Source organism: Nematocida homosporus, assembly GCF_024244095.1.
Source record: "Nematocida homosporus strain JUm1504 chromosome Unknown 4451, whole genome shotgun sequence".
Taxonomy (NCBI): Eukaryota; Fungi; Microsporidia; genus Nematocida; species Nematocida homosporus.
Genome location: NW_026250683.1, coordinates 79,028 through 105,240, shown reverse-complemented (window position 1 = coordinate 105,240; position 26,213 = coordinate 79,028). Strand labels below are relative to the sequence as shown.

Here is a 26,213-nt window from a genome sequence, read left to right as displayed (position 1 = left end):
AATTTTTAAATGGCTTCCCAACACCACGCTAATTCCAAACGTAGATCGTATGACGTCAAATCAACTAAAAAAGCGACTTATCACTTAGGCGTAAAAATTCAACCAAAACCAAAACCTAAATTGAGTCGTAAAGTAGTTAACAAGCAATTTAAGACCGATGAGGACTTAACGACTTTCATTCTACATGAAGGGACTTTCAAAGACCGGATTACTGCTATGGCTTTACTAAGCATTAGAGAGTGCAGTGAAGAGGCGGCTAGAATGCTTTTAAGGATTGCTAGTGAAGATAATGGTGGAGATAAGTCTTATCTAGCTATTACTCATGCCGTTAAGATAGTAAGTTACTATCAAGAATGTTTAGCTGAAACTGAACCAAGTAAAGAGTCAGTTGAGTTTATTGAGTTTATTGATAAGATTAGGTTTGTTAAAGAGATAACGATAGCTCTAAGTAAGCAAATGAGCTCTTCTTTTTTAAAAAGCAAGATAGCTACTTTAGCTGCTAGTTTAGTAGAGACTAATGTCTTATCTGTGCAGATAGTTAATATTTTAATGGATCATTTAGATGTAACTCTTGATCGAGAGATTGAACGAGTTATTAAGATTATTTGTGAAAAAGAAAGATTAGATTTATTACAAGTTGTTAAAGATAAGTTGGTTCAAACTATTGTTTATCGTCGGAATATGAAGAAAGTTAAGTTTGCTATGACTTTAGTCCTATCTATTCATCGTAAGTACTGGATGCCCGATGCAGCAGCTTATAAGGACTCAGTTGTACCTTTAATTCGTGGGTATTCACAAGTCTTAAGTACTATCTATGAGGAGATTGATAATCCCAAGACTAAAAACAAGAACGGTCTGTCTGGTTTAGCCTCTTTACTTAGTGGACTACTACGGTTTATTAAGTGGGAGAAAGCCTTACCACCTACGGCTTTGAAAGAATCACGAGTAGCTAAGTTCTTTAAGGAGTGTGGTTATATGATTTTTAAGATAGCTTATTATGATAATACGAAATACTCTTTGCCCGCTTTGAATATTCTTGAGGTTATTAATGATATGCAACCGATTAATTATGCTAAGGTTTTGGCCGATACAATCAAAAAGTACCTTTACTTAAATGAGTTCAGTAAGTGTGAGATTCTTAATAAGGCTGTTAATCAAAAAGAACCGGAAGTTCAAGATAAGGTTATCAAAAGTGCTTATATTACTGAAATTGGAGGGAAGTATGCATTGGGTTGTGCCATGGTTACTCAGGAGTGTACTGAAACTTTCCAAGCTCGGATAGGTTTACTTCTCCTGCGTAAGTCTTACAACCCAACTGTAGCTACTGCTGCCAATGACCTTCTTCATCTACGACCTATTCCTATCTTCAATCCCTGGCAATAGATAAGTTATAATTGAGTTGGTATTTGAGTTAGGTTGAGTTGAGTTAATACATCGCAATACTATCTTATAACTGCTTAACTATACTATCACTTAGCTTAATAAACAACTATTTATTAGATTCAATTGGGTTAGGTTTGGTTTGAGTTGGTTTGAGTTGGTTTGAGTTGAGTTGGTATTGGATTGGTGTTTGTAATAGCACTGGCTTGGCACTTATTTGTACTATGAAGTTGGTCTTGGAAATATCATTTAATTGATATGTCGTTGGCATTTGAAGTAGTACGGCTAATTAGATAGTTGGCTGAATGGCAGTTATTTAATAGATGGCAATCTAATACTAACCCAATACTATCCCATCACAACTCAATACTTAACTTAATCTATTACTAACTTAATCTATTACTATCTCAATACTATCCCATCACAACTTAATGCTTAACTTAACTTAACTCAATCTAATACCAACTTAACTTAACCCAATACTTAATTCAATTTGTTGGATAAAATTGCGAAGTGGCTGAATAAATTTGCGACCTAATAGTTAGTGCTAACCGCAAAATTTTATGTCTATGGAAAATAACAGACAATTTCTCTTTACATCTGAGTCCGTTGGAAAGGGTCACCCTGATAAACTATGTGACCAGATTAGTGATGCTGTTGTTGATGCTTGTTTGGCTCAAGATAGGTTTGCTAGAGTGGCAGTTGATGCCGTTGTTAAGTCTAGCATGGTAATGCTAGTTGGTGAGCTGACTACTAGTGCTACTTTAGACTACGAAGAGATAGTCCGAGGTGTATTAAGAGAGGCTGGATATACCTATGAGTGGGGCTTGGATCCTGATCATTGCACTATTTTGACACATATCAACCGACAAAGTGAAGATATCTCTAACGGCCTAGAACAGGTCAATGAAGATCGTTGGGATTTAGGTGCTGGAGATCAAGGGATTATGTTTGGTTACGCTACAGATGAAACTGAAGAAAGAATGCCCCAGACAACTGTTCTGGCCCATAAACTAGCTCAGGGCTTATCTGTCTTAAGAGAAACAACTCCCTGGTTGGGTCCCGATTCTAAGACACAAGTAACCATGGAGTATGAAGAGAAGAAGGTAAATGGGATTTGGCAGTTGACCCCTTTAAGAGTAGATACGATTGTTATCTCAACTCAACATCAGGAAACTATGCCTACTGATAAGATTCGTGAGTTTTTGATTGAGAATCTTATTAAAAAGATTGTTCCAAAAGATCTGCTTATCAATACTCGTTATGTTTTGCAGCCTAGTGGTAAGTTTGTTATTGGTGGGCCTAAAGCTGATTCAGGATTGACTGGTCGTAAGCTAGTTGTTGATTCTTATGGTGGCTGGGGAGCTCATGGTGGTGGTGCTTATTCTGGTAAAGATTGGAGTAAGGTAGATCGTAGTGGTGCTTATGCGGCCAGATGGATTGCTAAGTCTTTGGTTGATGCTGGGATTTGCAAACGGGCTTTAGTGCAGGTTTCTTATGCTATTGGTCTTCGTGATCCGATTTCGCTTTATGTGGATGCTTATGGGTCTTCTACCTATACTCAGGCGGAAATTCTGGAGATTGTCCAGAATAATTGGAATCTTAGATTGGGTGAAATCGTTAAAGAACTCGGATTAGATAGGCCTATCTACAAGGGCACAGCCGTGTTTGGACACTTTGGTCGGCCCAACCTTCCTTGGGAAGTCTCTAAGCCGATCAGCTTTCCTAATAAGGAGAACGGGGGTCCTAAATAATCACGAGTAGCCCTACCATACTTATATAATGCCTGGATTAAAGACAGCTGGATTAGTATCCAGAACACATCATAGGCAAAAAGTAGTCTAATAAAGATCTCGATTGGGTTTAGTATTCTGTTGGTATTCTGTTGGTATTTTGACTGTGATTAGATTAATTGTGATTAGTTTGATTAGGTAGAATATGGTCGTATATCAACCCACTAGTTAGGTAGAGTGAGATATTTCTAGGATTACTACTAAATTCTGCTCATTCAAACACCACCAACCTAACCCAATCACAATACTAACCCAACCCAATCACAATACTAACCCAACCCAATCACAATACTAACCCAACCCATCACAATACCAACACAATACTTTCTTTAACTTATCTTAATACTAACCCAAATCGTACTTTTGAGCTATCATATTTGAGATAGATAAATTTACTTGGAATTTTGAAGGTATGTCTTATCTCACAACGAAACCTGGCGTTTATCTGTCTAAGACCTATTATTATGGCAGCGTTGGGGTGTTTATTGTTCGCTGCTTGTGTATAGTAGTGGTGCTGTTGGTTAGTGTTGGCGGAATATACTATGATGATGACGATGGCGATAGTAGCTGTAGTGAAGTTAGTGGAATAACTGGAATTAGCGGTGGTTTTGAGTATTGTGGGCTTAGTAATGTAACTAAAGAAAGCGACTTGGATTGGAATAATCCTAGTCAAATAGTCGCGTTTTTAAGAACACATGGCTTTGAATTTATTGGCTCTACAGACATTAACATTACACCTTATACTCCTGCTCAATCTAATAAGCCTATTCCTACTCCCTTATGTGGTCCGTCTGAGCCACTTGCTAATATTCCCAGTTACATAATAACCTGCTCTGGAGACGAAGTTATCTTTAGACTACTGGTGTATCAAGAACTTAGTGAGATTTGGCTGGGTTTGGCTGTTTTAAGAAAGATTGCAGCTATTAGAGTTGATAGCGTTTATATTGATTGTAACTGGAATCTTTCAAATCGATATTGGGAGAGTCTGCAGATTGCCTCTCGAGTTGTTAATATGTTTGATTGCGATAAAATATACATGGTCTTGAGTTCTAACCGCATAACTGGCCCAGGTCGTGGCCCTCTCAATTTCACAGAATGGCACCAAGAAGCCTGGAATGCCCTGGAACATGCCTCTTCTCAAGCAGACCGTAGTCCTCACTTTCTTTTGGAATTGGCGAGATGGCTGCCGGGATTTACATATACGAAGTTTCTTATCTTGCGGCCAATTGATAGTATTCTTGTTGTGGGCTCGGCAGTCACAAGCTTTAGTAATACTGCCTACTTGCCGTTTGCGGATAAATATACTATTGTGTTTCAACACTTGCCCCGAACTGCTATAATCGACTTTAAAACCCTTCAGGCGTCGCCTTCCCAGTGCACGTGTATCACTATTTGCGGCCAGCCTGGTCGCAGCCTGGAAATAACGGGTCTTACGAAGGCGGTTGGTAAACGCCAATCAATTACTCTGGATGGAAGTTGGATGGCTTATTGCATGCTGATCAAAAACCCCAATACTAACATTCACGTTCATACACTGTTGGGTATTAATGTTGTCCCGGATGCCACTCGGATGCTTCAGGACGTGCAGAGGTATCCAAAACATTCCGATCCCCGAATCTTTGCCACCAATGCTACTGCCAAAATATCTACGAAAACGGAGTGTAATTCCCATGATTACTACAGCAAACTGTACACCCCAAAGATCTTGGCCAAGTATGGCTTCTCCATTGGTAAAGTAGAACTTGTCTATGAAGAGAACCGTTCTGACCTATACCAAACCCTCGATCTGTTTACCAAGCTTGGCGCCATATCAAAAGTTCCAGAAGATGTTTGCCAGAAGAAAGTTATCTGTTGTGGCAACGCACTTAGCAACCCCGAGTGGATACTTGAAGAACCGGTTAAAGCCTGGCCCACGCCCAAAGAATTCGAGTCTCAAATTGCGGAGTACAAATCCACGGTTGGCTTGAGCTTCTGTCAGAATATACACTATAGATGCATCGAGATTACTGGTGAGTACATTCCACGGAGCGGGGTCGCGTACAATTATAACTGCATTATGTTTCTAGAGCTCTTTCAAAACATCAATGTTGATGAATTGAGAATCGCTGATATCTACGATACAACGTACAATATGTCCACTAACTTTGTGATAGATGTTTTACGGCTGCAAGTCAGAAAATCAACTAAGTACAATCTTCATGTCAAAACCTTGGTGTTGGACAATGTTGACGTGTTCTTTATCTACTGGTTCTTCGGGAGATACGACTTTACTTGCCCGGCCGAGGTATACCTTGTAAACCAGCGATTCGTTGATTTTGCCATTGTTCAAATCCTTGCTCTTCCTAGCGCTCGTAATATCACTGCCCTCATTATTAATGACTTCTTAGATCTATATGAAATCAAACGGTTCTTTAAGGATGAAAAGTCCGAGAATAACGAGGAAGGTGAAGAGATCGATAGCTTCTCACTCTTTGATTATGTGCAGAACAATAACAAACACGACAACCTCGACAAGGCACTTGTTGCTAGTGGATATATCAGCAGCTTCGATGACAAACCCGTTGAGAGCCTTAATCTAGACAAACTATATCTGCAACTGGAAACCTTTGACTTTGATCTGTATAGCGAAGTTTTGTCTAAACTAAAGAATCTTGGCATTCTTCCCTTATCTATTTCCTTTGATGACTACATTGCAGCCGACCCAATCTGGCTCAACACCAATCCATGTCTAACCAAAAAAGGACTAACTCTCTATAACACTACTTTGGCTGCCTTAGAAGCCGACTTCGCCAACTGGCAAGCTCAAAGTGCTACTAATCCCCGAACCAGCCCCATCCAACCGTTACCGGACTCTCCCAATCAAAGACAACCAACCGAAAATCTGTTCTTGTGCTTTTGCAATAACCAGCCACTGACTGAAGCGGGTTTGGCCACTGTTTTTCGATGGGTCGGCTGTCACTTTAAGACTATAAGGAGCGTGCAACTAGTAAATGTTGATCTCTCAGCGAGCGAGCGACAGAAGCTAGCCTCGCGTGATTATTTTGTCATGGATCTAGAGCTTCTAACGAGTATTCAAATTCACGATGCTAATCCGAACAATCCACCTATCAAACTGCCTATTCGGCTGTATCGTCATAACTTCTTGGCCAATATATCTAGCACAACTTTGCAATTCATATCAGTGCCAACCTCAATGCTAACCCGGCTTGCCGCACAACCCGAACAGCTTAAGCATCTTATTCCCAGCCATTTCGGCCACAAACCCTCCCTAGAAATGGTTCTAGATCACCTGCAAAACACCATTCCATGGTCTACTTGTTCACAATGCTTACGAACTCTCTATATCCCAACTGCAGCAGTAGAAGAAATAGATTCGGATTCTGAGGACGAGATTAATGATCTACTTCCTTTGAACTTCGCCGTACTCTCTTTTTTCACCTGTGGGCATTCAGTTTGTGAGATTTGCCTAACTAAGAATTATCGCCAGGAATACACAATGTGCTTAAAATGCGGGCAGAGCAATATATGTACTGGCACTCACCGGCTGTTAAGTCTTCCCCTATCTAATTTTGTCTTGGTTAAAGACAGCATCAATAGCCACCCAAAAGATCTTGAATGGCTTAAGCCGCTGGCTTTAAATGATAAACAAGTATACTTCCACATATCCCATCAATACATTCCTGATCTGCTCGGCTCGGTCATCAAAGACATAGCTTGTGCTGATTCTCATTTCATTCATGTTATCTAACTCGGGCCAACACAATAAATTGAATTAAGATAATACTCTTGTGTTAGTATTGAGTTGGGTTGAGTTGAGTTGAGTTGAGTTGGGTTGGTAGTAAGTTGGGTTGAGTTGAGTTGAGTTGGGTTGGTAGTAAGTTGGGTTGAGTTGAGTTGAGTTGGGTTGGTAGTAAGTTGGGATTGGGTTAGTATCAAAAAACACCACAGTGCAATATCAACATAATACCATCTCAATGTAATAAATATTGTTTATTCAATCTGGTATCTTTAGTAATACACAGAAGATACACATGCTTTAGTGGAGTGGTTGTGATGGTTTTCTAAATTAAGAGCCGATTGGGTGGTTGGTTGGGGCTCCGGCAATGCCTGTTGCTAACAAGTTGGAACTATTGGCTGTCCAGACCGCAAGACCAATTGTAAGTCCTACTATCACGAATACACATACTAGTCTGAACATCTTGATTCGTCGGCTTAGATGTAGTTTAGGATTCTTGTCAAACCAGCACCCGAAACCGTACATAAGAGCACCAATACTAAACAGAATGGCCGATACGATTAGAATGTGTGAGTTCAGAAGCAGACGCGCTTGCTCTGTAAAGCCAAGAACAACCAAAAGTGGCACAACAGCAGCCAGTAAAACCGATAGAGTATAAAGTGGCCAGGAAGAATGGCGCGATATGTTTGATGCGCGTTTGTTAAGCACGGCCCGACAGATAATGCACCCAATAGCTGTGATTATTGTCACTGCTTGGTACGTTAGAGTTATAATGGCATCGCTCCATGCTATCTTTTCGGCCATACACTGGGCAGCCACGTTGACTCCAAAAATTATCAGTAGACCGGCTAATGCCGATGTTAGTATTAGTCCATAGAGACAGTATTGCCAGGTTTGAGTTGATAGTGGCTTAAGAATAGAAGGCTTGATGAAGAAGATAAGTATAAGCGAGGTTACTAATCCGCACACTACTATGCTGATGGGGACTAGATTTACTAGTAAGGCGGGTGTTGCAAAGCAGTGGGCAAATATAACAGCTAGAGACTGACATTCTACGAGACTCAACACAAACATGCCAAGGAATCCCGATCGGATGGAATTGTGAGCTTCCTTTCTCTCCATTGCCTTTCGTTCCTGGTCCTTAAACTCGCGATAGTCCTTGATTGTCTCTATAGTTGTATTGGGATGGCGCCGAAACGTTATGCAGCCATTAGGAAATAATTGGTTCCCCCCCATTAACTCCATTAGGATCTCATTGTTTGCCTCACTGCACATTAGAATGTATGGCCCACTAGGGGCGTGTCTTAAGCGAGCGGCCGTTTCAAAAACACAATTTCCATCTGCGACAATATTCGAGATGGTATAGCTCTCCTCCTTAGCAGAGGCGTGCTTAACTATAACGAATGTCTTTTTGTCGGCCTCATATATACAACTGAGGCCGTGTTGGTAGAGCAATGTGTTAATGGGGTGAATGTAATCAATCAATGGACATTTGCGCACAACTGTAAGATCTTCGATGCTGTGAACAATGGTGGGTTTGCGTATCCGTTCAAGTACTTTGTCATCAGTTAGAAAGAGCTTTGTTAATATCCCTCGCGTTTCTAGTTCTAACCCGGCCATTTCCAACTCATCAAGGTTTTCCGAAGTAGCTGCCATGTAGAGAGCCTGCGCGAGATTTTCAATAAAGACCTTATGTTCCGGATGAATGCTTACTTGTCCAGTCTCGGGGTGCTTACTTAATATATTGTATAGCCTCATAATGTCTGGTACAACATCAACAGTAACTAATCTAATCGCTCTTTGTTGACTAAGACCATCAGTTTGGAATAAAATCTGAATCCGCCTAGCCACCTCCTTAACTCGATCTAGATCTTCTGGCTGAAATCCTAAGTCGTTATAAAAACCAGACGTTAAATACTGGCCTGCCGACGCCGCATATGCACTGGACTGGCTAACTCCACCCCTCTTATAGCCTTCTAAAGCCCGCTCGGCCCACAAAAAGTGAAGCTCTGCCAAGTCTTCCAATGTCGGCGGTTTTCGTACTATTTGCGCGTATTCATCTGTTGCAGTTTGCGTGGGTCTATTTGTTGCAATTTGCGTGGGTCTATTTGTTGCATCTCCTATTTCCGTGTAGTCCCCGCTTTCATCTCCTATTTTCGCGTAGTCATCGCTTGCATCTTCTATTTTCGCATATCCACTTGTTGCTGCTCCTATTTCCGCGTAGCCACTGCTTGCAACTACTTCTTGCTGGTTTAAGACAAACAAACATAAGCTAATCAGTAAGCTAATCAATTGGATGTTGTTTCTTCTCTTTTGTTCTTGCATTGTTGATTTGAACTAATGATTTGACTTTATATTTAATTTCCTAAATAGGAAATTTCCTAATTGGGAAATTATTTTAACTATATTCAGCTTCAATACATATGTGAATAATAAAGTCTCCAAACTTTCTGTATCTTATCTATACCATAGTATGAGTTAGTATTGTGTTGAGTTGTGTTGTGTTGAATTAAGTTGTGCTACGCCCAAATTTTATTGATGTGCTCTATCTAACATCAGTGAAGATTTCTTGACTATATGGCAATTTATAATGCCACTGCCGGTCTGTGGAATAAATTATACATCGTTCAGCTCTTGTAGTTCAGTCTTTTTGCCCTCAAATCCTCTTCACACTTAAATTGGTCTTCAAAGGTGATTGCTAGTTGTGAATTTTGAATTTTGAATGTCTGGCTAACAGTAAAAGACTCTGGCTTCGAAGATAAGACTAAATGGAGTTTGATTGGAAGAAATTATGCTGGTAGTAGAGTTTGAGCTGGTTGGCCGGTAAGTTTTGCGATCAATGAATCGAGTAAATTATAATCTTTGATATCAGCAATGTTATTGGCTAGTAAGTTGTAATTATTGGATACCCAAACTGCCAAGCCGATGGTAATAATCATTACAAATCCTGCTACTGCTAACTTAAGCATGCGAGCTTGTACTGCTCTATCAAATGGTTCCGCTGTGTGCTTTTCTCTATCTTCATCAAGCCAAGGACCAAAAACATTAATAAGAGCGCCAACACTAAAGAGAGTACTGGATACGGTCAGAATGTGCGTTTGAAGGAGCATGCGAGCCGTAAGTGCCAAGCCACAAAAAGAGAGAGATGGTATAGCGATTGCTAATAAAAACGATAGAGCATAGAGTAACCAGTAAGAATAATGGTTCAATTTTGGCCATCTTTGGTTGGGCAGCATTTGCATGGCAATGCTGATAATAATAGAAACTGGTGCTAGTATTTGGTAGCCCAATACTATAACATTGAATAAAGATAGCTCACCTGTGCTGGTATTAATAAAATACATAAGAACGGCTGATAATCCAATGATCGCGGCGCTGACCAGTAAAGCAAAAGCATACCTTTGCCAAGTTGTGAGTTTGGTTGGATCGGTAGCTGAAGGCTTAATATAGCGGAAAAAGACTAGAGAACAGACTGTCCCAAGCACTACTATACTACTAGGCAGTACATACATTAGCAAGATCTGCGGAGCGATCAGAGCTAACCACATTTTATATATAGATTGGCCATATATTACAAGCACCATACCAATGGCCGTACCTAGCGATAAATCCGCCTTAAGCATCTTCTCTGCCCTTTCTTTTTGTCTCTTGGTCGCTTGGTAACCTTTAAAAGTCTCTATGTCTTTGTTCTCATGCCGTTTAAACGCTATACGACCATTAGGACAGAATGGGCTTGACTCCAATACTTGCATTAGAGTCTCTAGGTTCTTATCAGTCGCCATTATAGTGTATACATCACTAGGGGCATATCTCAATCGGACCGCAGTAGTGAAAACATATCGGCCAATTCGATTGATCAACCCAGTGGTCGGCTTAAGTTCGTTCTCTGGCGTGTGTCTAAGTATAACGAATGTCTTTGTTTCATCTTCATAAATGCAATTAAGACCATGGAAAAAGAGGGTTGTATTCAGCGGATGAATATGGTTGCGCAAGGGACAGTCACGCACTGCAGCCAAATCTTCATTGTTCTGAATAAGAGTTGGTTTGCGTATAAGCTTAAGCGAATCTTCTTCATTTGGAGCCGGACCAATCAACTCAGCATATGTTTCTGATTTTAAGCTTATCTTTTCCAAATCACAAAGATAATCCGGATCAATCGCAGTATAAACGCACTGGGCCAGATTCTCAACAAAGTTCTTCTGTCTCGGATCAACATCTATCTGATCAACGGAAGGGTGCTCAGTTAAAGCAACATATAGTCTAAGAATATCCGGCACATCCTTAATATCAAACGTTTGAGCTAAATTACCAGAGTTAGTACTATCTGTTTTACATAAAATCTTAATCAGAGTAGCCACTTGCTTAACACGATCTAAATCTTGCTGTTTAAACCCTAACTCAGTATAAAACTCAGACTTTAAATATTGAGTTGATGTTGGGTTGTGTACGTTAGGTTGTTCACCAAAACTACGCTTATGTTCTTCTAAAGCCCGCTCCGCCCACAAAAAGTACAACTCCGCCAACTCATTCAATGTCGGTGGCTCTCCAACCAACCGTTTATCGTTAGCTGTTACCAACCCTTCTGGCCAGTTTAGGGCCACCAAGCACAAACCAAGCAACAAACCAACTATCCTGCCTCTTTTTATCTGAGCATACATTTCTACCTCTCCCACCCCAATCACAACTATAAACACCATAACCCAATAAGGAAAGTCAAAATCTCCACTAATTGGTTTAACCCATCCCATCCCATCCCAACCAACTATTAACTTAACTTAACTTAGTACATATCATAAAACCATATCACAACTTAACATAACATAACTTAATTTAATACATAACATAAACCCATATCTTAATCTATCTTATCATATCTTAACTTAACCCAATCTAATACATATCTTATCTTAACCTATCTTAACTTATCATATCTTAACCTAACATAGAACTATATCACAACTTAACTTAATCTAATACATATCTTATCATATCACAATTTAATACATATCACAACTTATCTTAACTCAACTCAATACTAACTTAACTCAACTCAATATTAACATAACATAACTCAACTCAACTCAATATTAACTCAACTCAATACTATATACTATATGCTAATTTAAATTAAAACTAATCCTAAGCAAGCAACAACTGGAAATGGTTAGTCCTGGATTTCATTTTTATTTTATAATGGGGTAAGATCTAACTAACCCGTCTAAAACAACAGCAGTGGCTGAGGCAGATTAGGAGATTTCATTCTCCCAGGAGAGATTGTCTTCTAGTTTATCTAAGGCTTCCGGAAGAATCCGTGGAGTTTCTCTTACGTTTTGCGGCTCACTCTTCTCCTCGCGCCGTTTAAAGGACCCATTAGACACCCGGGGTCGCGAACGGGCCGCCACTAAGTCAGCTAAGAACCCTGGCACCGGCTGATTAGCCTTCTTCAAAATATCCACTAAAGCACCAGCTTGGGCCTGATCATCACGAGAAATAAAAGTCACTGATCTTCCCTTCTTCCCTGCTCGACCCGTTCGACCAATACGATGGACATAATCCTTAATGTCATTAGGCAACATATAATTAACAACTAACTCTATCCCGGGAATATCTAAACCCCGGGCTACAATAGAAGTGGCCACTAAAATAGGTATTTCCCCACTCTTAAACTTCTGTAAAGCTGCTTCTCTTTCCTGTTGCTGCTTATCGCCATGAATACTAATACAAGGAATACCTTTCCGATGCAGAAACTCAGTTAAGTCCCGGCATTGCATCTTCTTCTCTACAAAGATAACTACCTTGGGTAAATCAAGTCGAGTACTTGTTACTGCAGCTGGTTTAGTCACTACTACTGGACTAGGTCGTTTCCAAGTTAGTCGAGCTGGTTTTTCTCTTTCTATCTCCACGGGAACAACTCGTGGACCTACTTGGTGGCCTAAACCAGCTAAGAGTTCTAATAAACGATCATTACGGAAAGTACATTTCAAATCAGGACCTTCAGTATAGATTAGTTCTTGCGTTATATTCTCTAAAGGACCATGGCCTATATGTACTTCTGAATGGGCTCTTTGGAAGAAGTCTTGGGCTATTTGCTGCACACTCTCAGGGAAGGTAGCTGAAAACATCATAGTCTGACGAGACATATGGCCAAGACCAGTCAATAACATTCTAATTTGCTTTTCAAAACCCATATCTAACATCCTATCTGCCTCATCAAAAACAAGAATCTCAACGGCACTTAAATCTATAACATGATCATTAAGAAAGTCCTGTAAACGACCAGGAGTACCTATTAGTACATCTGCTCCTCTTCTTAAAGCAGAAACTTGATCCCTTCTATTCTCTGGACCACCATAAGCCATAGCTGAAACAATATCTAGACCTTCAGAGAGCATTTGACAGTCTTTGAAGATTTGCATAGCTAGTTCACGAGTAGGAGTTAGAATAAGTGCACGAATAGCCCGACGAGTCGGTCCATGTCCTCTTCTAGATCGACCGGCAGATAAGGAATTAACGGTTGGAACTAGAAAGGCTAGAGTTTTACCCATACCGGTTGGAGCACAAGTAAGTAAGTCTTCTTGAGATAAGGCTAGAGGAATAACGTACTTCTGGACTAAAGTAGGTAAGTGGATTCCTTTATCATCCATATTCTTAAGTATCTTTCTATCTATCAATAATCCTTTGAATTGAGTGATTGGATGGTAGGGATGGCATTTAGTTTTGACTTTTACGTCTGATTCTTTAATCTCAAGATTATCTTCATCTGTTCTATTTTGCTTATTAGTTAGAGAAAGTGTATGGTGCTTATTCATATGTGGATAATACAAAAAATTTAGTTATATTGCCTTACACATTAGATAAGATTTAGATTAGTTTGTGTTAGATTGTGTTGTGTTTGGTTGGGTTGAGTTAAGTTACTACTAACCCAATACCAACTTAATACTAACTTAATACCAACTTAACTTATCATAACCCAACCCAACCAAACTCAATCTAAACTTAACTCAATGAAGATAGTTGGTTATACGGAATAAGATCTTATTTGTGCTTGATGACGTCATCAGGAGTATAAAGTATAAATAATGGTGAAATCAATAAATCATTGTAGTTTTATGGTCTGGTCAAGATAAGTAATAGGATGATGGGATTGGGTTAGGGGTGCGATATTCAGAAGGCGATATTGGAGTTAGTTTATTGAAGTTTGTTTATAGGAAATCAAAAGAAGTAATATATTGAGTTGAGTTGGTATTGAGGTGGGAGTGAGGTGGGAGTGAGTTGAAAAGTGCTTGTTTCCCATTTTGACATGGTATTATGAATTGAGATAAGCCAATAGTAATTGGGTTGGGATTATGAATTGAGATAAGTAAATAAGTTATACGTAATAAGTAAATAAGTTATACGTAATAAGTAACAAGTTATACGTTATAGGAAGTATTGGGTTAGTCTAGGATGATGGTTAGTTGGGTGAGGAAACCATCAGAGGAGGAGAGGAGAAGGGATGATTGGGTGGGGGATTGGGAGAGGATGGTTAGATCGGTAATTGGAAGGAAGGCGCAATCAAGTACTCGGAGAAGAAGTGTATGGGGGCGTGGTCGAGTGAAGACATAGACGGATCGGCCGGCTGTAACAAATAGAAGAGCAGTAGTGGCTAGAACATTGCCGGGTGATGAGGAGAAAGGACCAAGTGCGGCCGAGAGAGTATAGTTGGGTGGTTGGAAGAGAAGAAGAGCGGGTGATCCTAAGTAGGTAGCTGCTGGGGCATAGAGGGTTTCTTGGTCATCAAAAGTTAGTCGGCGGAAGAAGTGTGTATGGGTGGTAGTTAGTAGGGACTTTTTGTTGAATTTTTTGATTAGCTTGCCATTATCAGTAAAGATTTTGATTTTACGATCATTACCAAAAGAAGCAATAGCTTTATCAGTGACGGCAATGCCTTGAATAATATCACTATGAGCTTTACGATTAAGGATACGGCGACAAGTCAGTCCTGAGTCTGGATGGGGAGAGATAAGACGAACTGATTTAGTAGTCGACTGGGGTTTGGGTTTAGAGGGGTTAGGTGTAGTTGAGTTAGTAGAGATAGGGTTAGTAGTGATTGAGTTAGTAGTGATGTGGTTGGGTGGAATTGGGTTAGTAGAGATTGAGTTAGTAGAGATTGAGCTGGGTGTAGTAGTAGAAGTAGTAGAAGTAGGAGTGGCATCAACTTGGACATCCGGCTGGGTTGTGTTAGTGGTTGTGTTATTAGTGGGAGTAGTGGTGTTATTAGCAGTAGTGGGAGTAGTAGTAGTGTTAGTAGTAGTGTTAGTATTAGTAGTAGTGCCATTAGCAGTGTTATTAACATTAGTAGTAGTAGTGTTAGTGGGAGTAGTGGTGGATTTAGTGCTGGTGGAACGTGGGGTTGGGAGATAGGACTCTAAACGGCCTTTGGAAGTACCGCAGATAATACTTCCCTTGTGCCATTGCAGGTCGTATATGTCTGAGCCATCAGGGGGTCGAATTGTACAAGGATCGCCTGGAAAGAGAAGGTCTTCGCCTTCTAAAGTGGAGTTAAGAACTTGATCAAGAGGCCAGAGAAAAACTGAACCAGTATCACCACCAGAGGCTAAGTACTGGCCATCAGGACTAAATCGGACACAATTCACACTGCCACGATGTTTGCCTAGTGTAGCTAAGTGCTTTAAATGAGCTCCAACTGAAGTAGCTGTACGATAAACAAATGATTGGGGTGTTTGTGGTGGCTGAGAGGGTTGATAGATATACTCCCATAAGCGAACAGCACTGTCACCACCGGCAGTGGCCACTAGGAAGCCGTTCCCTCGTTTTATAACATCAACTGAGAAAACAGCTGATTCTTCGTGCAATTGGAAGTTTAACTTAAGTACTTCACAATACACAGCCATAAAAGAAAAAATGGCATTGGGTTAGTATTATTGGGTTTAGTATTGGGTTAGATTAGATTGAGTTGGGTTTAGTTGGTATTGGGTTGAGTTGAGTTAGTATTAGGTTGAGTTTAGTTAGTATTTGGTTGAGTTGAGTTGGTATTAGGTTGAGTTGGTATTTGGTTGGATTTTGTTGAATAATGCGATAGTTTTTGATTTGATTTGATTGTGGTGGTAGTTTGTGAATTTTAATAGGGTTAAAGTTGCGCCTGAACTATTTATTGGATAGCGTCCCAAAGAAGCATGGGGTGGCCAGATTGGAGAGCCTTAATGCACGCATGCTTGGATGAGTCGTTTAACAAATGGGCGCAGTTGGGACAGTGGGTAAGAATATCAGACAGGGTAATGGGCATGGAGCCTGGGATGCGGTGGAGACTGATTGTGCTTCCGAGTTGTTCGGATAGGGATCCTAATTGGTTGATGTATTTGCTGGTGCATTTGTAGCAGATGGAAATAGCATAATCAATAGGGTCGGCTGTTTTGTAGGCAGTTAGTTCGCGAGTTGGATTTTCGGATGGTTCATAGACGGGACCAAGGATAATAAATCCATGTAGTTTGGGTGTTTCGTTGCTGTTTGCGGGTCTTTTCTTAAGATATTCTTGGAGGTATTGGTAGTCCTTAACAATGTGGTATTCATGGCCGGTGGGCTGGCGGATAAAGGCATAGGGCTCGCTTGGGTTGGGTGATTCAACGACAATAAGGTCCTGGTAGTCTTGGCTAGAATCAGTTGGGCCTTTGCTCGGAGTGCTGGGGTCTGGTTCAGGGGTTGTAGGCATAACGGTGGTGTTTTCGAATGGGTTAGTACTGGTTTTAGTTTGCTCGTTTTCTTCATTGGGTTCGTCGGATTTGCTGGATTCATTGGGTTCATCGGATTTACTGGATTCATTAGGCTCGTCGGATTTGCTGGATTCATTGGGTTCGTCGGATTTGCTGGATTCATTGGGTTCGTCGGATTTACTGGATTCATTGGGTTCGTCGGATTTGCTGGATTCATTGGGGTCGTCGGATTTACTGGATTCATTGGGTTCATCGGATTTACTGGATTCATTGGGTTCGTCGGATTTGCTGGATTCATTGGGTTCAATACGTTCAATAGACTCACCGGATTCAGAGGACTCATTAGATCCATTGAGTTCGGGAGAGAGGTATTCGGGTGTGCTTGTGCGGGAGGTGCTGGGGTTAGTATTGGTGCCGGAGTGGCCGTAGGAGTCGGAGTGCTGAGATTCGGATTCAGACTGGGTGTAGGAATGAGAGTCAGAGTCGGGTTCAACAATGTTTTCTTCGGATGAGTTAATATTAGAACCGGGACTGGATTGAGTGTCTTTGTTGGGTTTGTAAGACTGAGATATAGCAGCCGCCTCTCTTAAAGCCTCAAGAGCGGCAGGAGATATATGTTGAGCCCCTGAGATGCTCCGGAGGTTTTGCTTGACCTCCTGAAGTTCTTTGGGAGTGGCACCCGCCGTTTGATTGAGAGGAATCTTATTCTGCTTCATTCGGTCAATAGTCGCGAAAGGCATATGAATATCTTTTAGTTGGGTTACTACTTCAGGGTCTAATTCTGGCTGGTGAAAGGGCTCGTTATCCTTTTTTGATCGAGACTTGGCTTTGTTTCGTTCTTTTAGCTTGGGCTTAATCTTTGATTGGGTCTCCTTTTGGGCTTTTGATGCTGGAGGACGGTGAATGGGCTGAATTCGCGGAATTTTGGAGGTTTTGGTGGCATTTTCCCAAGGGTATTGGATTACTTGGACTGAGTCCATCGGATCATCAGCGGTAGGATTGAATTCGGCGGGAGGCCTGTTATGAGTTGACCGGGACTTTTCGCGTCGGGGAATGAGTGAAGGCGTGCTTATAGAGGGGAGTGCCGCATTAATTAAAGATTGAGTTGAAGGACCCACTAAGGAGTCGTATGCTGAATCATGTTGCGGCAAAGAGTCTAGAGGAGGCGGTGGAGTTAAAGAGCCAGTCGAAGACTCAGTTTCAGAGAGCTCTAGGGGGGGAAGTGGAGTTATTTGTGGGTAGCGCTCAGGACTATTGGCTCGGATTGATTCGTTTCCAGAAGCTGAAGGGGGGTTTATAACCTTAGGAATATCCAAAGGATGTAGATCGGGTTTGGGAGTATTATCTGTTTTTTGAGAAGAAGCAGTGTTCAAGTCAGGATAGTCTTTAGCAATATACCAAATAGCTATCTTTACGCCGTGGTAGTCAATAAACGCCTCAGGATCGCGTGAGTAATCATCTTGTCGTTTCTTTTCCAAGTCATCAATACTTTGCTGGGTTTCCAACATAATAAGTGACCAAGCCCCAGCCATCTGCTTAACGGTTATAGCTGGCAAAGGCGGGCTGATCGTATCTGCCTTGCCCACGAAAGGTATAATGGTATTGCCCGGTGCGTTCTTTAAGGAGACAATAGTTTTGGGAGGCGGAGTAGATTCGGTCGATTCATCAACCATTCCAGTATTTGGCTCTTCAACACCACCATCAACACCATCATCAACACTTTCTTCAACACCATTATCAACCTTATCTTCACCCGAACGAGCAAGAATATCTTCAGAATACTCAGCAAGACCATTTCCTATCGGACTTTCACTAGAATCTTCTTTAGCTTCTGACTTGGCCAGAGACTTTGATTTGGACAAAGACTCCTTGTTACTTTCTGGACTACTTGAAGCCACACAGACTCGGAATAACAGCGTAGACCAAAGCACAACCACTATCTGTCGCATATTCATAAAGAATTTGCACCTCAGTCCTTTATGATACATGATTACATTTATCAGATTTATAAATTTTGATTAGAATAAGGTTGATAGACAATTGTTTATTGCTAAGTTGCATTTATTGCTTGAACCTACTACTTTACGACCGTTTAGTACTAATAGGACCTGCACTAGCACGCGTCCGATCAAACAGTTCAATAAAAGGAGTTCCAACTAGAAGTTGCCGACACAGATTTTCATCTCCCGCTCGATAGGCTCCAGCCAGGGCTTCCAATGTCCGTCCGGCTTTAGCTGCTTCTTGCGCAGTCTTACTTAGCATTTCCTCATCATTACACAGTGCTGCCAATAGAAGTGTATCGCTCGTTAGAACACCAGACTCAGCAGCTACTTTAGCCGCTCGCTTTAACTTGCCTTGAGCTACATACAGATCGGCCAATCGAGCTCGTTCTGCCCCTGATGTAGCTGCTGCTTCTGCCTCCTCTAATCGGCCCATTTGCACCAGGAGTTCATAACGTTGAGTTGAATCATTAGAAAGTGCCAGTGCTGCCTCTAAGCGGCCTTGGCCAACTAAAAACCGAACAGCCGCCGCTTCATAACCAGTCGGTAAGTCACTAATACACGCGCCATCTAGAGCCGCCGCTTCAAACTCCAAAAGATCCCAAGGCACTTTGATTCCTTCAATTTTACCTCCATTAATCACCCAAAGTCGATCAGTTACACCCATAAGAACACCACGAGTTGGCGCACCAGTTAGTTCAGTTGGACGTAAGACCTTAGGCAGTATATCCTCTGGTATAGCGAAATAAACTATCTCCATGCCCGTTGATATAAACAATGCTCCTTTCTCAGCACACCAGGAATTAACCTTAATGGGACACTGCACTCGTTCATTTAACATTCTCATCTCAATCCGTCGAGGCCAAATCAGCACTTGCACATCGCCATGTAAATGAGCACCAATGGCATCATCAGTCTGATCCACTAGACATCCTTCATCACCCATAATATAAGACCGACCCGATTCAGTGCTTATCAGCCAGTCCCCATAAGACATACTCTGTATCGCCCTAATCGGTTCATCTAAACCCGTATCTACAGCCCCGACTAAGACAAACTCAGTATACTGCTCAACCCGACCAGCATGTACGACTATGAAGTCTTCCGGACCCGTCCATATTGGATGTGTACCTGGCACTGATATCTGGAGTAAGAAGCCAAGTAAAGTATGAATATGCACGGTTTCTTCACTTTCAACGGCTAAATATCGCCCACTAGTGGAGATAGCCACTCGTTCCGGAATATAAGATAGAGTAGTTAAGACTTTAGCCGGGCCAGCACTAATTGATACGGCATCATTAGCTGTAATATCAGGCATACTCCCAGAACCGCCCACTCGAACTTGTTTAAGCGTTGAGTCCTCAACAATCACCATTCTAGCAGCACTCGGGCCGGTCCGTAAATAGTTCGAATTACCAATCCCCATAAACGAGAACAAAGGAGCCGGAGCCGGTCGACGCACAAAGGCCAAACCTTCATCTCCACCAGCTAGTAAACTCCCAGGCGCCCCACAAGCTACTGTCCAAAGCCGGCGTAATCGAGCCGCAGTAGGTGCTTGCGGTCTAAACCGAGTTCCCGGCCACTCCCGAACAGCTCCATCTTCACCAGCCGTAACAAACTGACCAATACTCTTAGCAATACCCGTAATTGGCCCATTATGAGCAGCTACACTAGTAATCAAAGCATGAGTAGTTGTATCCCAAATATGCAAGCGGCCATCATCACCACCAGCAACCGCAAATCGATCGGCTACAAAGGCACAAGCATTCAAAGCAGATTTTGGATCTTCCAGAATAGTTGATACACCCGTTTCAATATTCCATAAGCGAGCATTATGATCTAAACCAACTGATAGTAATAATCGTGAATCTCTTAATGAAAAATCAATCGACATAACAAAGTGTGTATGTCCAGTTAGAGTTCTAATAGGAGTTAGACCTTTTGAATAGTCCCAAAGCTTAATCGTATTATCATCAGAAGAGGAAGCTACATAGGGTAGAGTTGGATGAACTGCAAGTCCACGAATAAAATCACGATGGGCTGTTATTGTATGTTTAAGTTCAAAAGCATCTAAACTGTACAAACGAAGCATTCCATCATCAGAACCTAGTAGAAAGGCATCGGCTTCTTCTAAAAAGGCACAGGCACGTAGAGGTATCTCACCAATCGAGCCAGATTTAACTAAAGACATACTAACTGTATTCCACAACTCAAAATCTCCATTATAAATCGCAATCAAGGCCAAAGGCTCCTTCTTATGAACGGCAATGTGTTTAACACGTGCTTTCTCAAATCTTCCGGCTATGACGTCGTCCATGAAATTAAAATAATACTAGTGGTATATATAGATTGTTTGAGTGAGTTTAGATTGATTTAGGTGTGCGTATGAGTTGGTATAGTATGGGGTTGGTGTGGTATTGTATGGAGTTGGTGTTGGTATGTTGTTGGGTTGAGTTAGGTTGAGTTAGGTTAGTATTGGGTTAGGCTGTGCTAAATACTTAGAGCATAACTAAACTCAATTACGTCATAATTATCTATGCAACTATAATAATACAACAACAACAATTTAATACTAACACAAGACTATAACAATACTATACTATAACAACCCTATACCATAACAACACAATACTATAACAACCCTATACGAACACAATGAGACTTAATTGGGTGGGGGAGATAAGTTAAAAAGAAGACCAAGATGTATTGTGGTGGTGGCAAGATATTATAGTGTATGCGTGAGGCAATAAAGACCATGAGCTGTTGCACCAAGTCGGCTGAATTAGTACGGGGTAGGGTGGGTTGGCTATGGTATTGGGTTCGTATGGTATTGCTATAGTATTGGGTGGGGTGGCATGGCTATGGTTCTTTGCATATAATAGACATAGCCGGCTGTAAGAAAGAGAGAGTAGAAAGAAAGAGTGAGGTTAAACCTAAATAAGTACTTTATTAAGTATTATGTTGGATGATTAGTGAATTAAAGGATGGATTAAGGAATGAAGGAGGGTCTCTCAATGAAAGAGATATTTCTGACTGCTGCAAACAAAGAGTGCGTCATTTCAATGGATTCCTGAAGGAACTCCATGCTAGCAGGAATGTCTTGAGCGAACAGATTAATGGAAACAAGATTGATTAAGCTATTGTATGATAGGCGATTGGCTTTCTCTTGGGCTGCAGCTTTCTCAATGGTGTAGACCACATGCTTAAGTAGCCAAAGAGTATTCGGGTCAAGAGCACTAAGTATAATCTGGCCTAGTGAATAGTCAATGGTTGTAGTATTGGCATTGCACGTGTTCCAACGAAGCGACATGTATAAGTCATGAGAAATTACTCCCCCATTAAACTCGCGAATATACCGGTTAAACACAGCGGCGAGCCCAACCATCTCGTCGGGGTTCTTCCGGAGCTTAGCTAAGTCAATGGGCTTTGCTTCCTCAATGTAGTCAATATAAAGTTGCTTCACATCAATATTCATAGGAGGCTTGATGCGGAACACACCACCAGTACTAGCATCTAAGACTTCTGAAAGAGCACGAGCTACATTTAAGAACCCAGGAGCAACACCTACTGTTGGATACTTGATTAGAACCACCTTCTTCTTCAGCTCTGCCGCGTACTCTTCCTCCCAAGCCATCATCTCAGTCTGGATATTAACAGCTTTGGCCTTGCAGTTAAACAACTTCCGAGTAAACTTGCTAATCTTGGAAAAGACTTGCTGCACCACTGTTTTAGGAGGCTTTGCCTGAGCTAGCTCCAACTCCTTTCTCTTCTTGGCTCGGGCCACCATCATGTGGCCAATGATTGCACGCGTTTTCAGATAGTCAATGACAGCACGGGCTTTTTCTGTAGCAGTTTCCTCAAGATTCCGAACCCTGTTCCCGGGAATGGCATAGAATATACGTTCATGTGCCTCCGTAAACAGATTGGATCGATTAACTCGCTCAGGACTAGCGCCAATTGCTGCACTAAACTTAGGATCAAATAGACCTTTTATCCAGGGACCACTGCTACCACCACCTTGGCATATGTATTGCGCCTCCTTAGGAAGGCCTTGAGCATACGCACAGGCAAACTTAAGACCGCCAAAGAAGTTTCTTGTTACTTCTAAATGAGTCTCAGGTCGATCAGTTGGCATTGGGTTGATAATCAGATGGTTGTCAATCAAATTAACTTGATTGTACAAACAACGCGCATCAGAGCAAATAAGTTCCTTGGCAATAGATCCCACCCCACCTGCTGGCATAGTGCATTTTGGCTTCGCGCTTATTTGTGCAGGTGATAAACTATTTGTCTGATTCGTGGATGGATTAGCCTGGTTGGAAAGAGGGGCAATTGATTCATTAGAGTTAGCTAGAATAGTTGAGGGCTGGCTAGTCTCAGGCCTTGGATGCGTAACAATTGTACTCTGCACGGGCTTTGCAGCCTTTGCATTCATATCCACCTTAAACTCTTCCTTCTTCACCTTCTCACTCTTCACCTCCCCTTTCTTCACCTTCTCACCCTTCACCTCCTCATCCTTCTTGGCTTGCTCACCATCCACACTCGCACCATCCACACCCTCACCATCTTCACTCTCAGCACCCTCATCAAGAACAACTTCTTGCCCATCCGTCTCAGCTAGAACTGTCTCCCAAAGACCAACACACTTCTCAATCACATTGGTTAGCCCGGTATCCGTGCAGTCCACACCTCTTGCAGATTGGTAAAGCTCTATGCGGGAAGTAAGGTCCTGCCCAGGTATACCACCCCCAAAACCTGTATTGCCTAGAGACTTAGGAACAGAGTTAGCCAAGTATGAAGCTGCCTTTGCCTTTTCAATCAACTCCCTCACCATCATCTGGTTCAGTAGCGTCTCTTTCGTGCTAGGGCCTTGCTCGCGCATATTTAGCTGTCTACGTTCCAGGATCTCGTTCTGCCGACCTACCAACACAGTCTTTAGGTGACTGAACACTGCCATTCGCTGTGAGCCAACTATGGCCACAGCATGAGCAGACAGCACATCCAGCATAGCTATAAACCTATACTTGCCAATCAGCACCAACAACTCATGCATCGTAGGCCGCCACACCGCCTTAGCACCATCCCTTCTCCTAGCCACTTGGTCAGCAGCCACAATCTCCATCCAGTCATTCCGCAGCAACTTAAGATCACCTACCATCCAGTCTCCATTCAAAAGCGTAGAAGCCCACTCCCGACAGGCCAAGTCCAACGCAAAGATGAACTCAACCTCGCCTAGATTCCGAGGCCGCTGAGCCCCAGGCCGAAGCACCCGCAAGTAGAGTTCTCGAGCTACAGACCAAGCCGTAGGATCGTCCATCTTCTCCGTTACACACTTAGACATTGCCACTGCATTAAAGTAGTTAAACTGGTCATGAAGCGCTTTATGGGTAAGATCTCCAGTCGAGCTAATGAAGCCAAAAGTAGGGGGAAAAGGTTTCTCACCTAAAGACGCACGATCGGCCTTCCTAAAGAACTCCAAAGCTGAGATTTCAACATCAGCTTTGTTCAGTCCAAACAAGTCCTTCATGTGTTTTTCGAAATTTTCGGCCTTCATATCCGATACATTGTCCTGCGCCTTAATTTGGATCATTTCGTAGATATTAAAGTAGTCAAAGTAAAGGTGGATTCGCTCATTTCTAGTGAAGGTGACGTAATAACCAAGGATTTCCCGGCAGATAACCAGGCAGAAGTAAACATTCAGATTACGCTCAATTTCACTATTATGGGGAAAAGGCGCCAGACCAACTCGTAAAGCTGGTTCGACTGCCTCGGATAGGCTGAAGGAGGAAGGCTTGTCTAACATAAGACGATGGGCAGAAACTAACATTCGCGGGTTAGCAATGGAAAGGAGCTTGAACATACGGATAAAGTTATCCACATGGGAAAGAGGATTAATGATCGGGTAGCAGTCAACACCAGCCCAGCTAGCTATTGCTCGCGCCACTTGCACACACCGAGGTATGGGCGGGGCGGGAAGATTAGAAGCTGGGGTTTCATTGGGTGCACAACCTACAACCTGATCATCGTCAGAAGAAAGCTCGTTTGAAAGATCATTAGAGACATCACCTTTTCTATGATTCATATTGTTTAGCATGATTTGGAACTCGTCTTGATATTTATACCTTTAAAGAACAAACAAAAACAATGCTACCCTGACAACCTTAAAACCGTGTCTTACACCGGGATTGGTGGTTTTTAGAGCAATTTAGATCAATGAGGCGGTGTTTAAGGTTGGTTTATGGATTATTAAGTTTATTTGCTCATCAAGTGATCAAAATATGGCTGTTTTAGATGGATTTTGGTCGGATTTTGGGCAAAACTGGGGTAAATTAAGGGATAAAATAGACATTCCGAAGGAGATCCACGAGGCTTTTTTAATTTAGAGGGGGTCTAGTTGTAGATCTAGCCTGTGCAGCAGTAAATTAACTTGAATTAAGTGGGCTTTGGATGGGTTTTGGATGGGTTAGGATAGTTTTAGTTGAGTTAGATTTTGTTAGAATTTGAATTATATTTGCACTATAGTAAAAGAGGCTTGGGTGGGACATAATAGAATAAAGTATTATGAAATGACGTCATTAGACTAACTTAATTTGCATTTAGAATATTAAAATGGCAATTAACCTAAAAAGGAAATCTAAAAGTTTGCAATGACGTCATCGCCTAAAAAGGAAATTACCTAAAAAGGAAAATTATAAGGTATAAATACCTAAATGATTTCTAAAATATGCAATTTAAGGTAAGAAGTCTTTCTATTTTATTCGCTATACTAGCATTGTCAATGGCGAGTGCTTCTGCTCCCACTGATGAGTCGTCTGTTGCCGGCACTAGTGCTATTCCAGCCGAAACTGCAATGACGCCCGAAGGCGCAAACCATGAAGGCTCCAATGGAGATGTACGAAGAGATGAATCACCCGAAGAGGCGCCCCAAAGGGTTAGCGTAAAGAAAAGAATATCCTCGACATTTACTCGCCTTACCTCTTGTGTAAGAAAACAGCCCAGAGCAGCTATAAATCCTCAGGATGAACAAGAAGATGGTCCCTATAGCCCCACTACTGATTCTTCTCAACCAGACAATTTACAGTCTCAAACTTCCCAAGATGGGACCGAGTCTCCCGTTGATTGTTCTACGGGGCCAGTTAAACCACCCAGAACACAACCACCTGCCAATGCTAATCTCACTTCTCAGGCCACCCATATTTTACAAGAAGGATATGACGGTGAAGATGAATCTACTGGGCCTTCCAGGCAACAGAACAATCCCTTATATGCTACTATCATTCCCAAACACGCTCGTGTTAATGGAGGAGAAGGTGTTGCCCAGCCGATGTCCGCTATAAACCAACACTACAATCCCAATTTAAATGGCACAGCCCAGCATGCCCCCCAAGGCTCATCCACTCCCTTTGATAGTGACGATGAAACGAGTGATTATACAGTCACTGCACCAACCATCCAAGGGCAGACTCCTAGCGAACGTACCTCCCAAATTCCTAAGCCAACCACCACCCGCCCTGCTTCTCAAGCACCACCAGTATACTCACGGCAACCAGAGTAATTCACTACCAATCTAATACTATCTTAAGACTCTCAATCT

At 41.9% G+C, this 26,213-nt stretch overlaps 11 protein-coding genes across 11 annotated transcripts; 4 read left to right on the top strand and 7 right to left on the bottom strand.

The window, feature by feature from the left end:
- Positions 1-9: 9 nt before the first annotated feature.
- NEHOM01_0825 (uncharacterized protein) lies at positions 10-1,383 on the top strand (the record flags this gene model as incomplete). Its single annotated transcript, XM_051489703.1, has 1 exon — positions 10-1,383. One exon carries the CDS (start codon positions 10-12, stop codon positions 1,381-1,383), a length of 1,374 nt encoding a protein of 457 aa, XP_051345663.1.
- A 566-nt stretch (positions 1,384-1,949) lies between these two features.
- NEHOM01_0824 (S-adenosylmethionine synthetase) lies at positions 1,950-3,134 on the top strand (the record flags this gene model as incomplete). The annotated part of the gene is made up of 1 exon (XM_051489702.1): positions 1,950-3,134. One exon carries the CDS (start codon positions 1,950-1,952, stop codon positions 3,132-3,134), a length of 1,185 nt encoding a protein of 394 aa, XP_051345662.1.
- Positions 3,135-3,585: 451 nt separating this feature from the next.
- On the top strand, positions 3,586-6,921 carry NEHOM01_0823 (uncharacterized protein; the record flags this gene model as incomplete). The annotated part of the gene is made up of 1 exon (XM_051489701.1): positions 3,586-6,921. The coding sequence occupies one exon, from the start codon at positions 3,586-3,588 to the stop codon at positions 6,919-6,921; it is 3,336 nt and encodes a 1,111-aa protein (XP_051345661.1).
- Positions 6,922-7,239: 318 nt separating this feature from the next.
- NEHOM01_0822 (uncharacterized protein) lies at positions 7,240-9,234 on the bottom strand (the record flags this gene model as incomplete). The annotated part of the gene is made up of 1 exon (XM_051489700.1): positions 7,240-9,234. The coding sequence occupies one exon, from the start codon at positions 9,232-9,234 to the stop codon at positions 7,240-7,242; it is 1,995 nt and encodes a 664-aa protein (XP_051345660.1).
- A 464-nt stretch (positions 9,235-9,698) lies between these two features.
- On the bottom strand, positions 9,699-11,606 carry NEHOM01_0821 (uncharacterized protein; the record flags this gene model as incomplete). Its single annotated transcript, XM_051489699.1, has 1 exon — positions 9,699-11,606. The coding sequence occupies one exon, from the start codon at positions 11,604-11,606 to the stop codon at positions 9,699-9,701; it is 1,908 nt and encodes a 635-aa protein (XP_051345659.1).
- Positions 11,607-12,155: 549 nt separating this feature from the next.
- NEHOM01_0820 (ATP-dependent RNA helicase DDX3X) lies at positions 12,156-13,718 on the bottom strand (the record flags this gene model as incomplete). Its single annotated transcript, XM_051489698.1, has 1 exon — positions 12,156-13,718. The coding sequence occupies one exon, from the start codon at positions 13,716-13,718 to the stop codon at positions 12,156-12,158; it is 1,563 nt and encodes a 520-aa protein (XP_051345658.1).
- Positions 13,719-14,345: 627 nt separating this feature from the next.
- NEHOM01_0819 (uncharacterized protein) lies at positions 14,346-15,803 on the bottom strand (the record flags this gene model as incomplete). Its single annotated transcript, XM_051489697.1, has 1 exon — positions 14,346-15,803. The coding sequence occupies one exon, from the start codon at positions 15,801-15,803 to the stop codon at positions 14,346-14,348; it is 1,458 nt and encodes a 485-aa protein (XP_051345657.1).
- Positions 15,804-16,060: 257 nt separating this feature from the next.
- On the bottom strand, positions 16,061-18,568 carry NEHOM01_0818 (uncharacterized protein; the record flags this gene model as incomplete). Its single annotated transcript, XM_051489696.1, has 1 exon — positions 16,061-18,568. One exon carries the CDS (start codon positions 18,566-18,568, stop codon positions 16,061-16,063), a length of 2,508 nt encoding a protein of 835 aa, XP_051345656.1.
- A 133-nt stretch (positions 18,569-18,701) lies between these two features.
- Positions 18,702-20,936, bottom strand: NEHOM01_0817 (coatomer subunit beta'; the record flags this gene model as incomplete). Its single annotated transcript, XM_051489695.1, has 1 exon — positions 18,702-20,936. One exon carries the CDS (start codon positions 20,934-20,936, stop codon positions 18,702-18,704), a length of 2,235 nt encoding a protein of 744 aa, XP_051345655.1.
- Positions 20,937-21,608: 672 nt separating this feature from the next.
- Positions 21,609-24,701, bottom strand: NEHOM01_0816 (uncharacterized protein; the record flags this gene model as incomplete). The annotated part of the gene is made up of 1 exon (XM_051489694.1): positions 21,609-24,701. The coding sequence occupies one exon, from the start codon at positions 24,699-24,701 to the stop codon at positions 21,609-21,611; it is 3,093 nt and encodes a 1,030-aa protein (XP_051345654.1).
- A 642-nt stretch (positions 24,702-25,343) lies between these two features.
- NEHOM01_0815 (uncharacterized protein) lies at positions 25,344-26,174 on the top strand (the record flags this gene model as incomplete). The annotated part of the gene is made up of 1 exon (XM_051489693.1): positions 25,344-26,174. One exon carries the CDS (start codon positions 25,344-25,346, stop codon positions 26,172-26,174), a length of 831 nt encoding a protein of 276 aa, XP_051345653.1.
- Between the last annotated feature and the right edge of the window lie 39 nt (positions 26,175-26,213).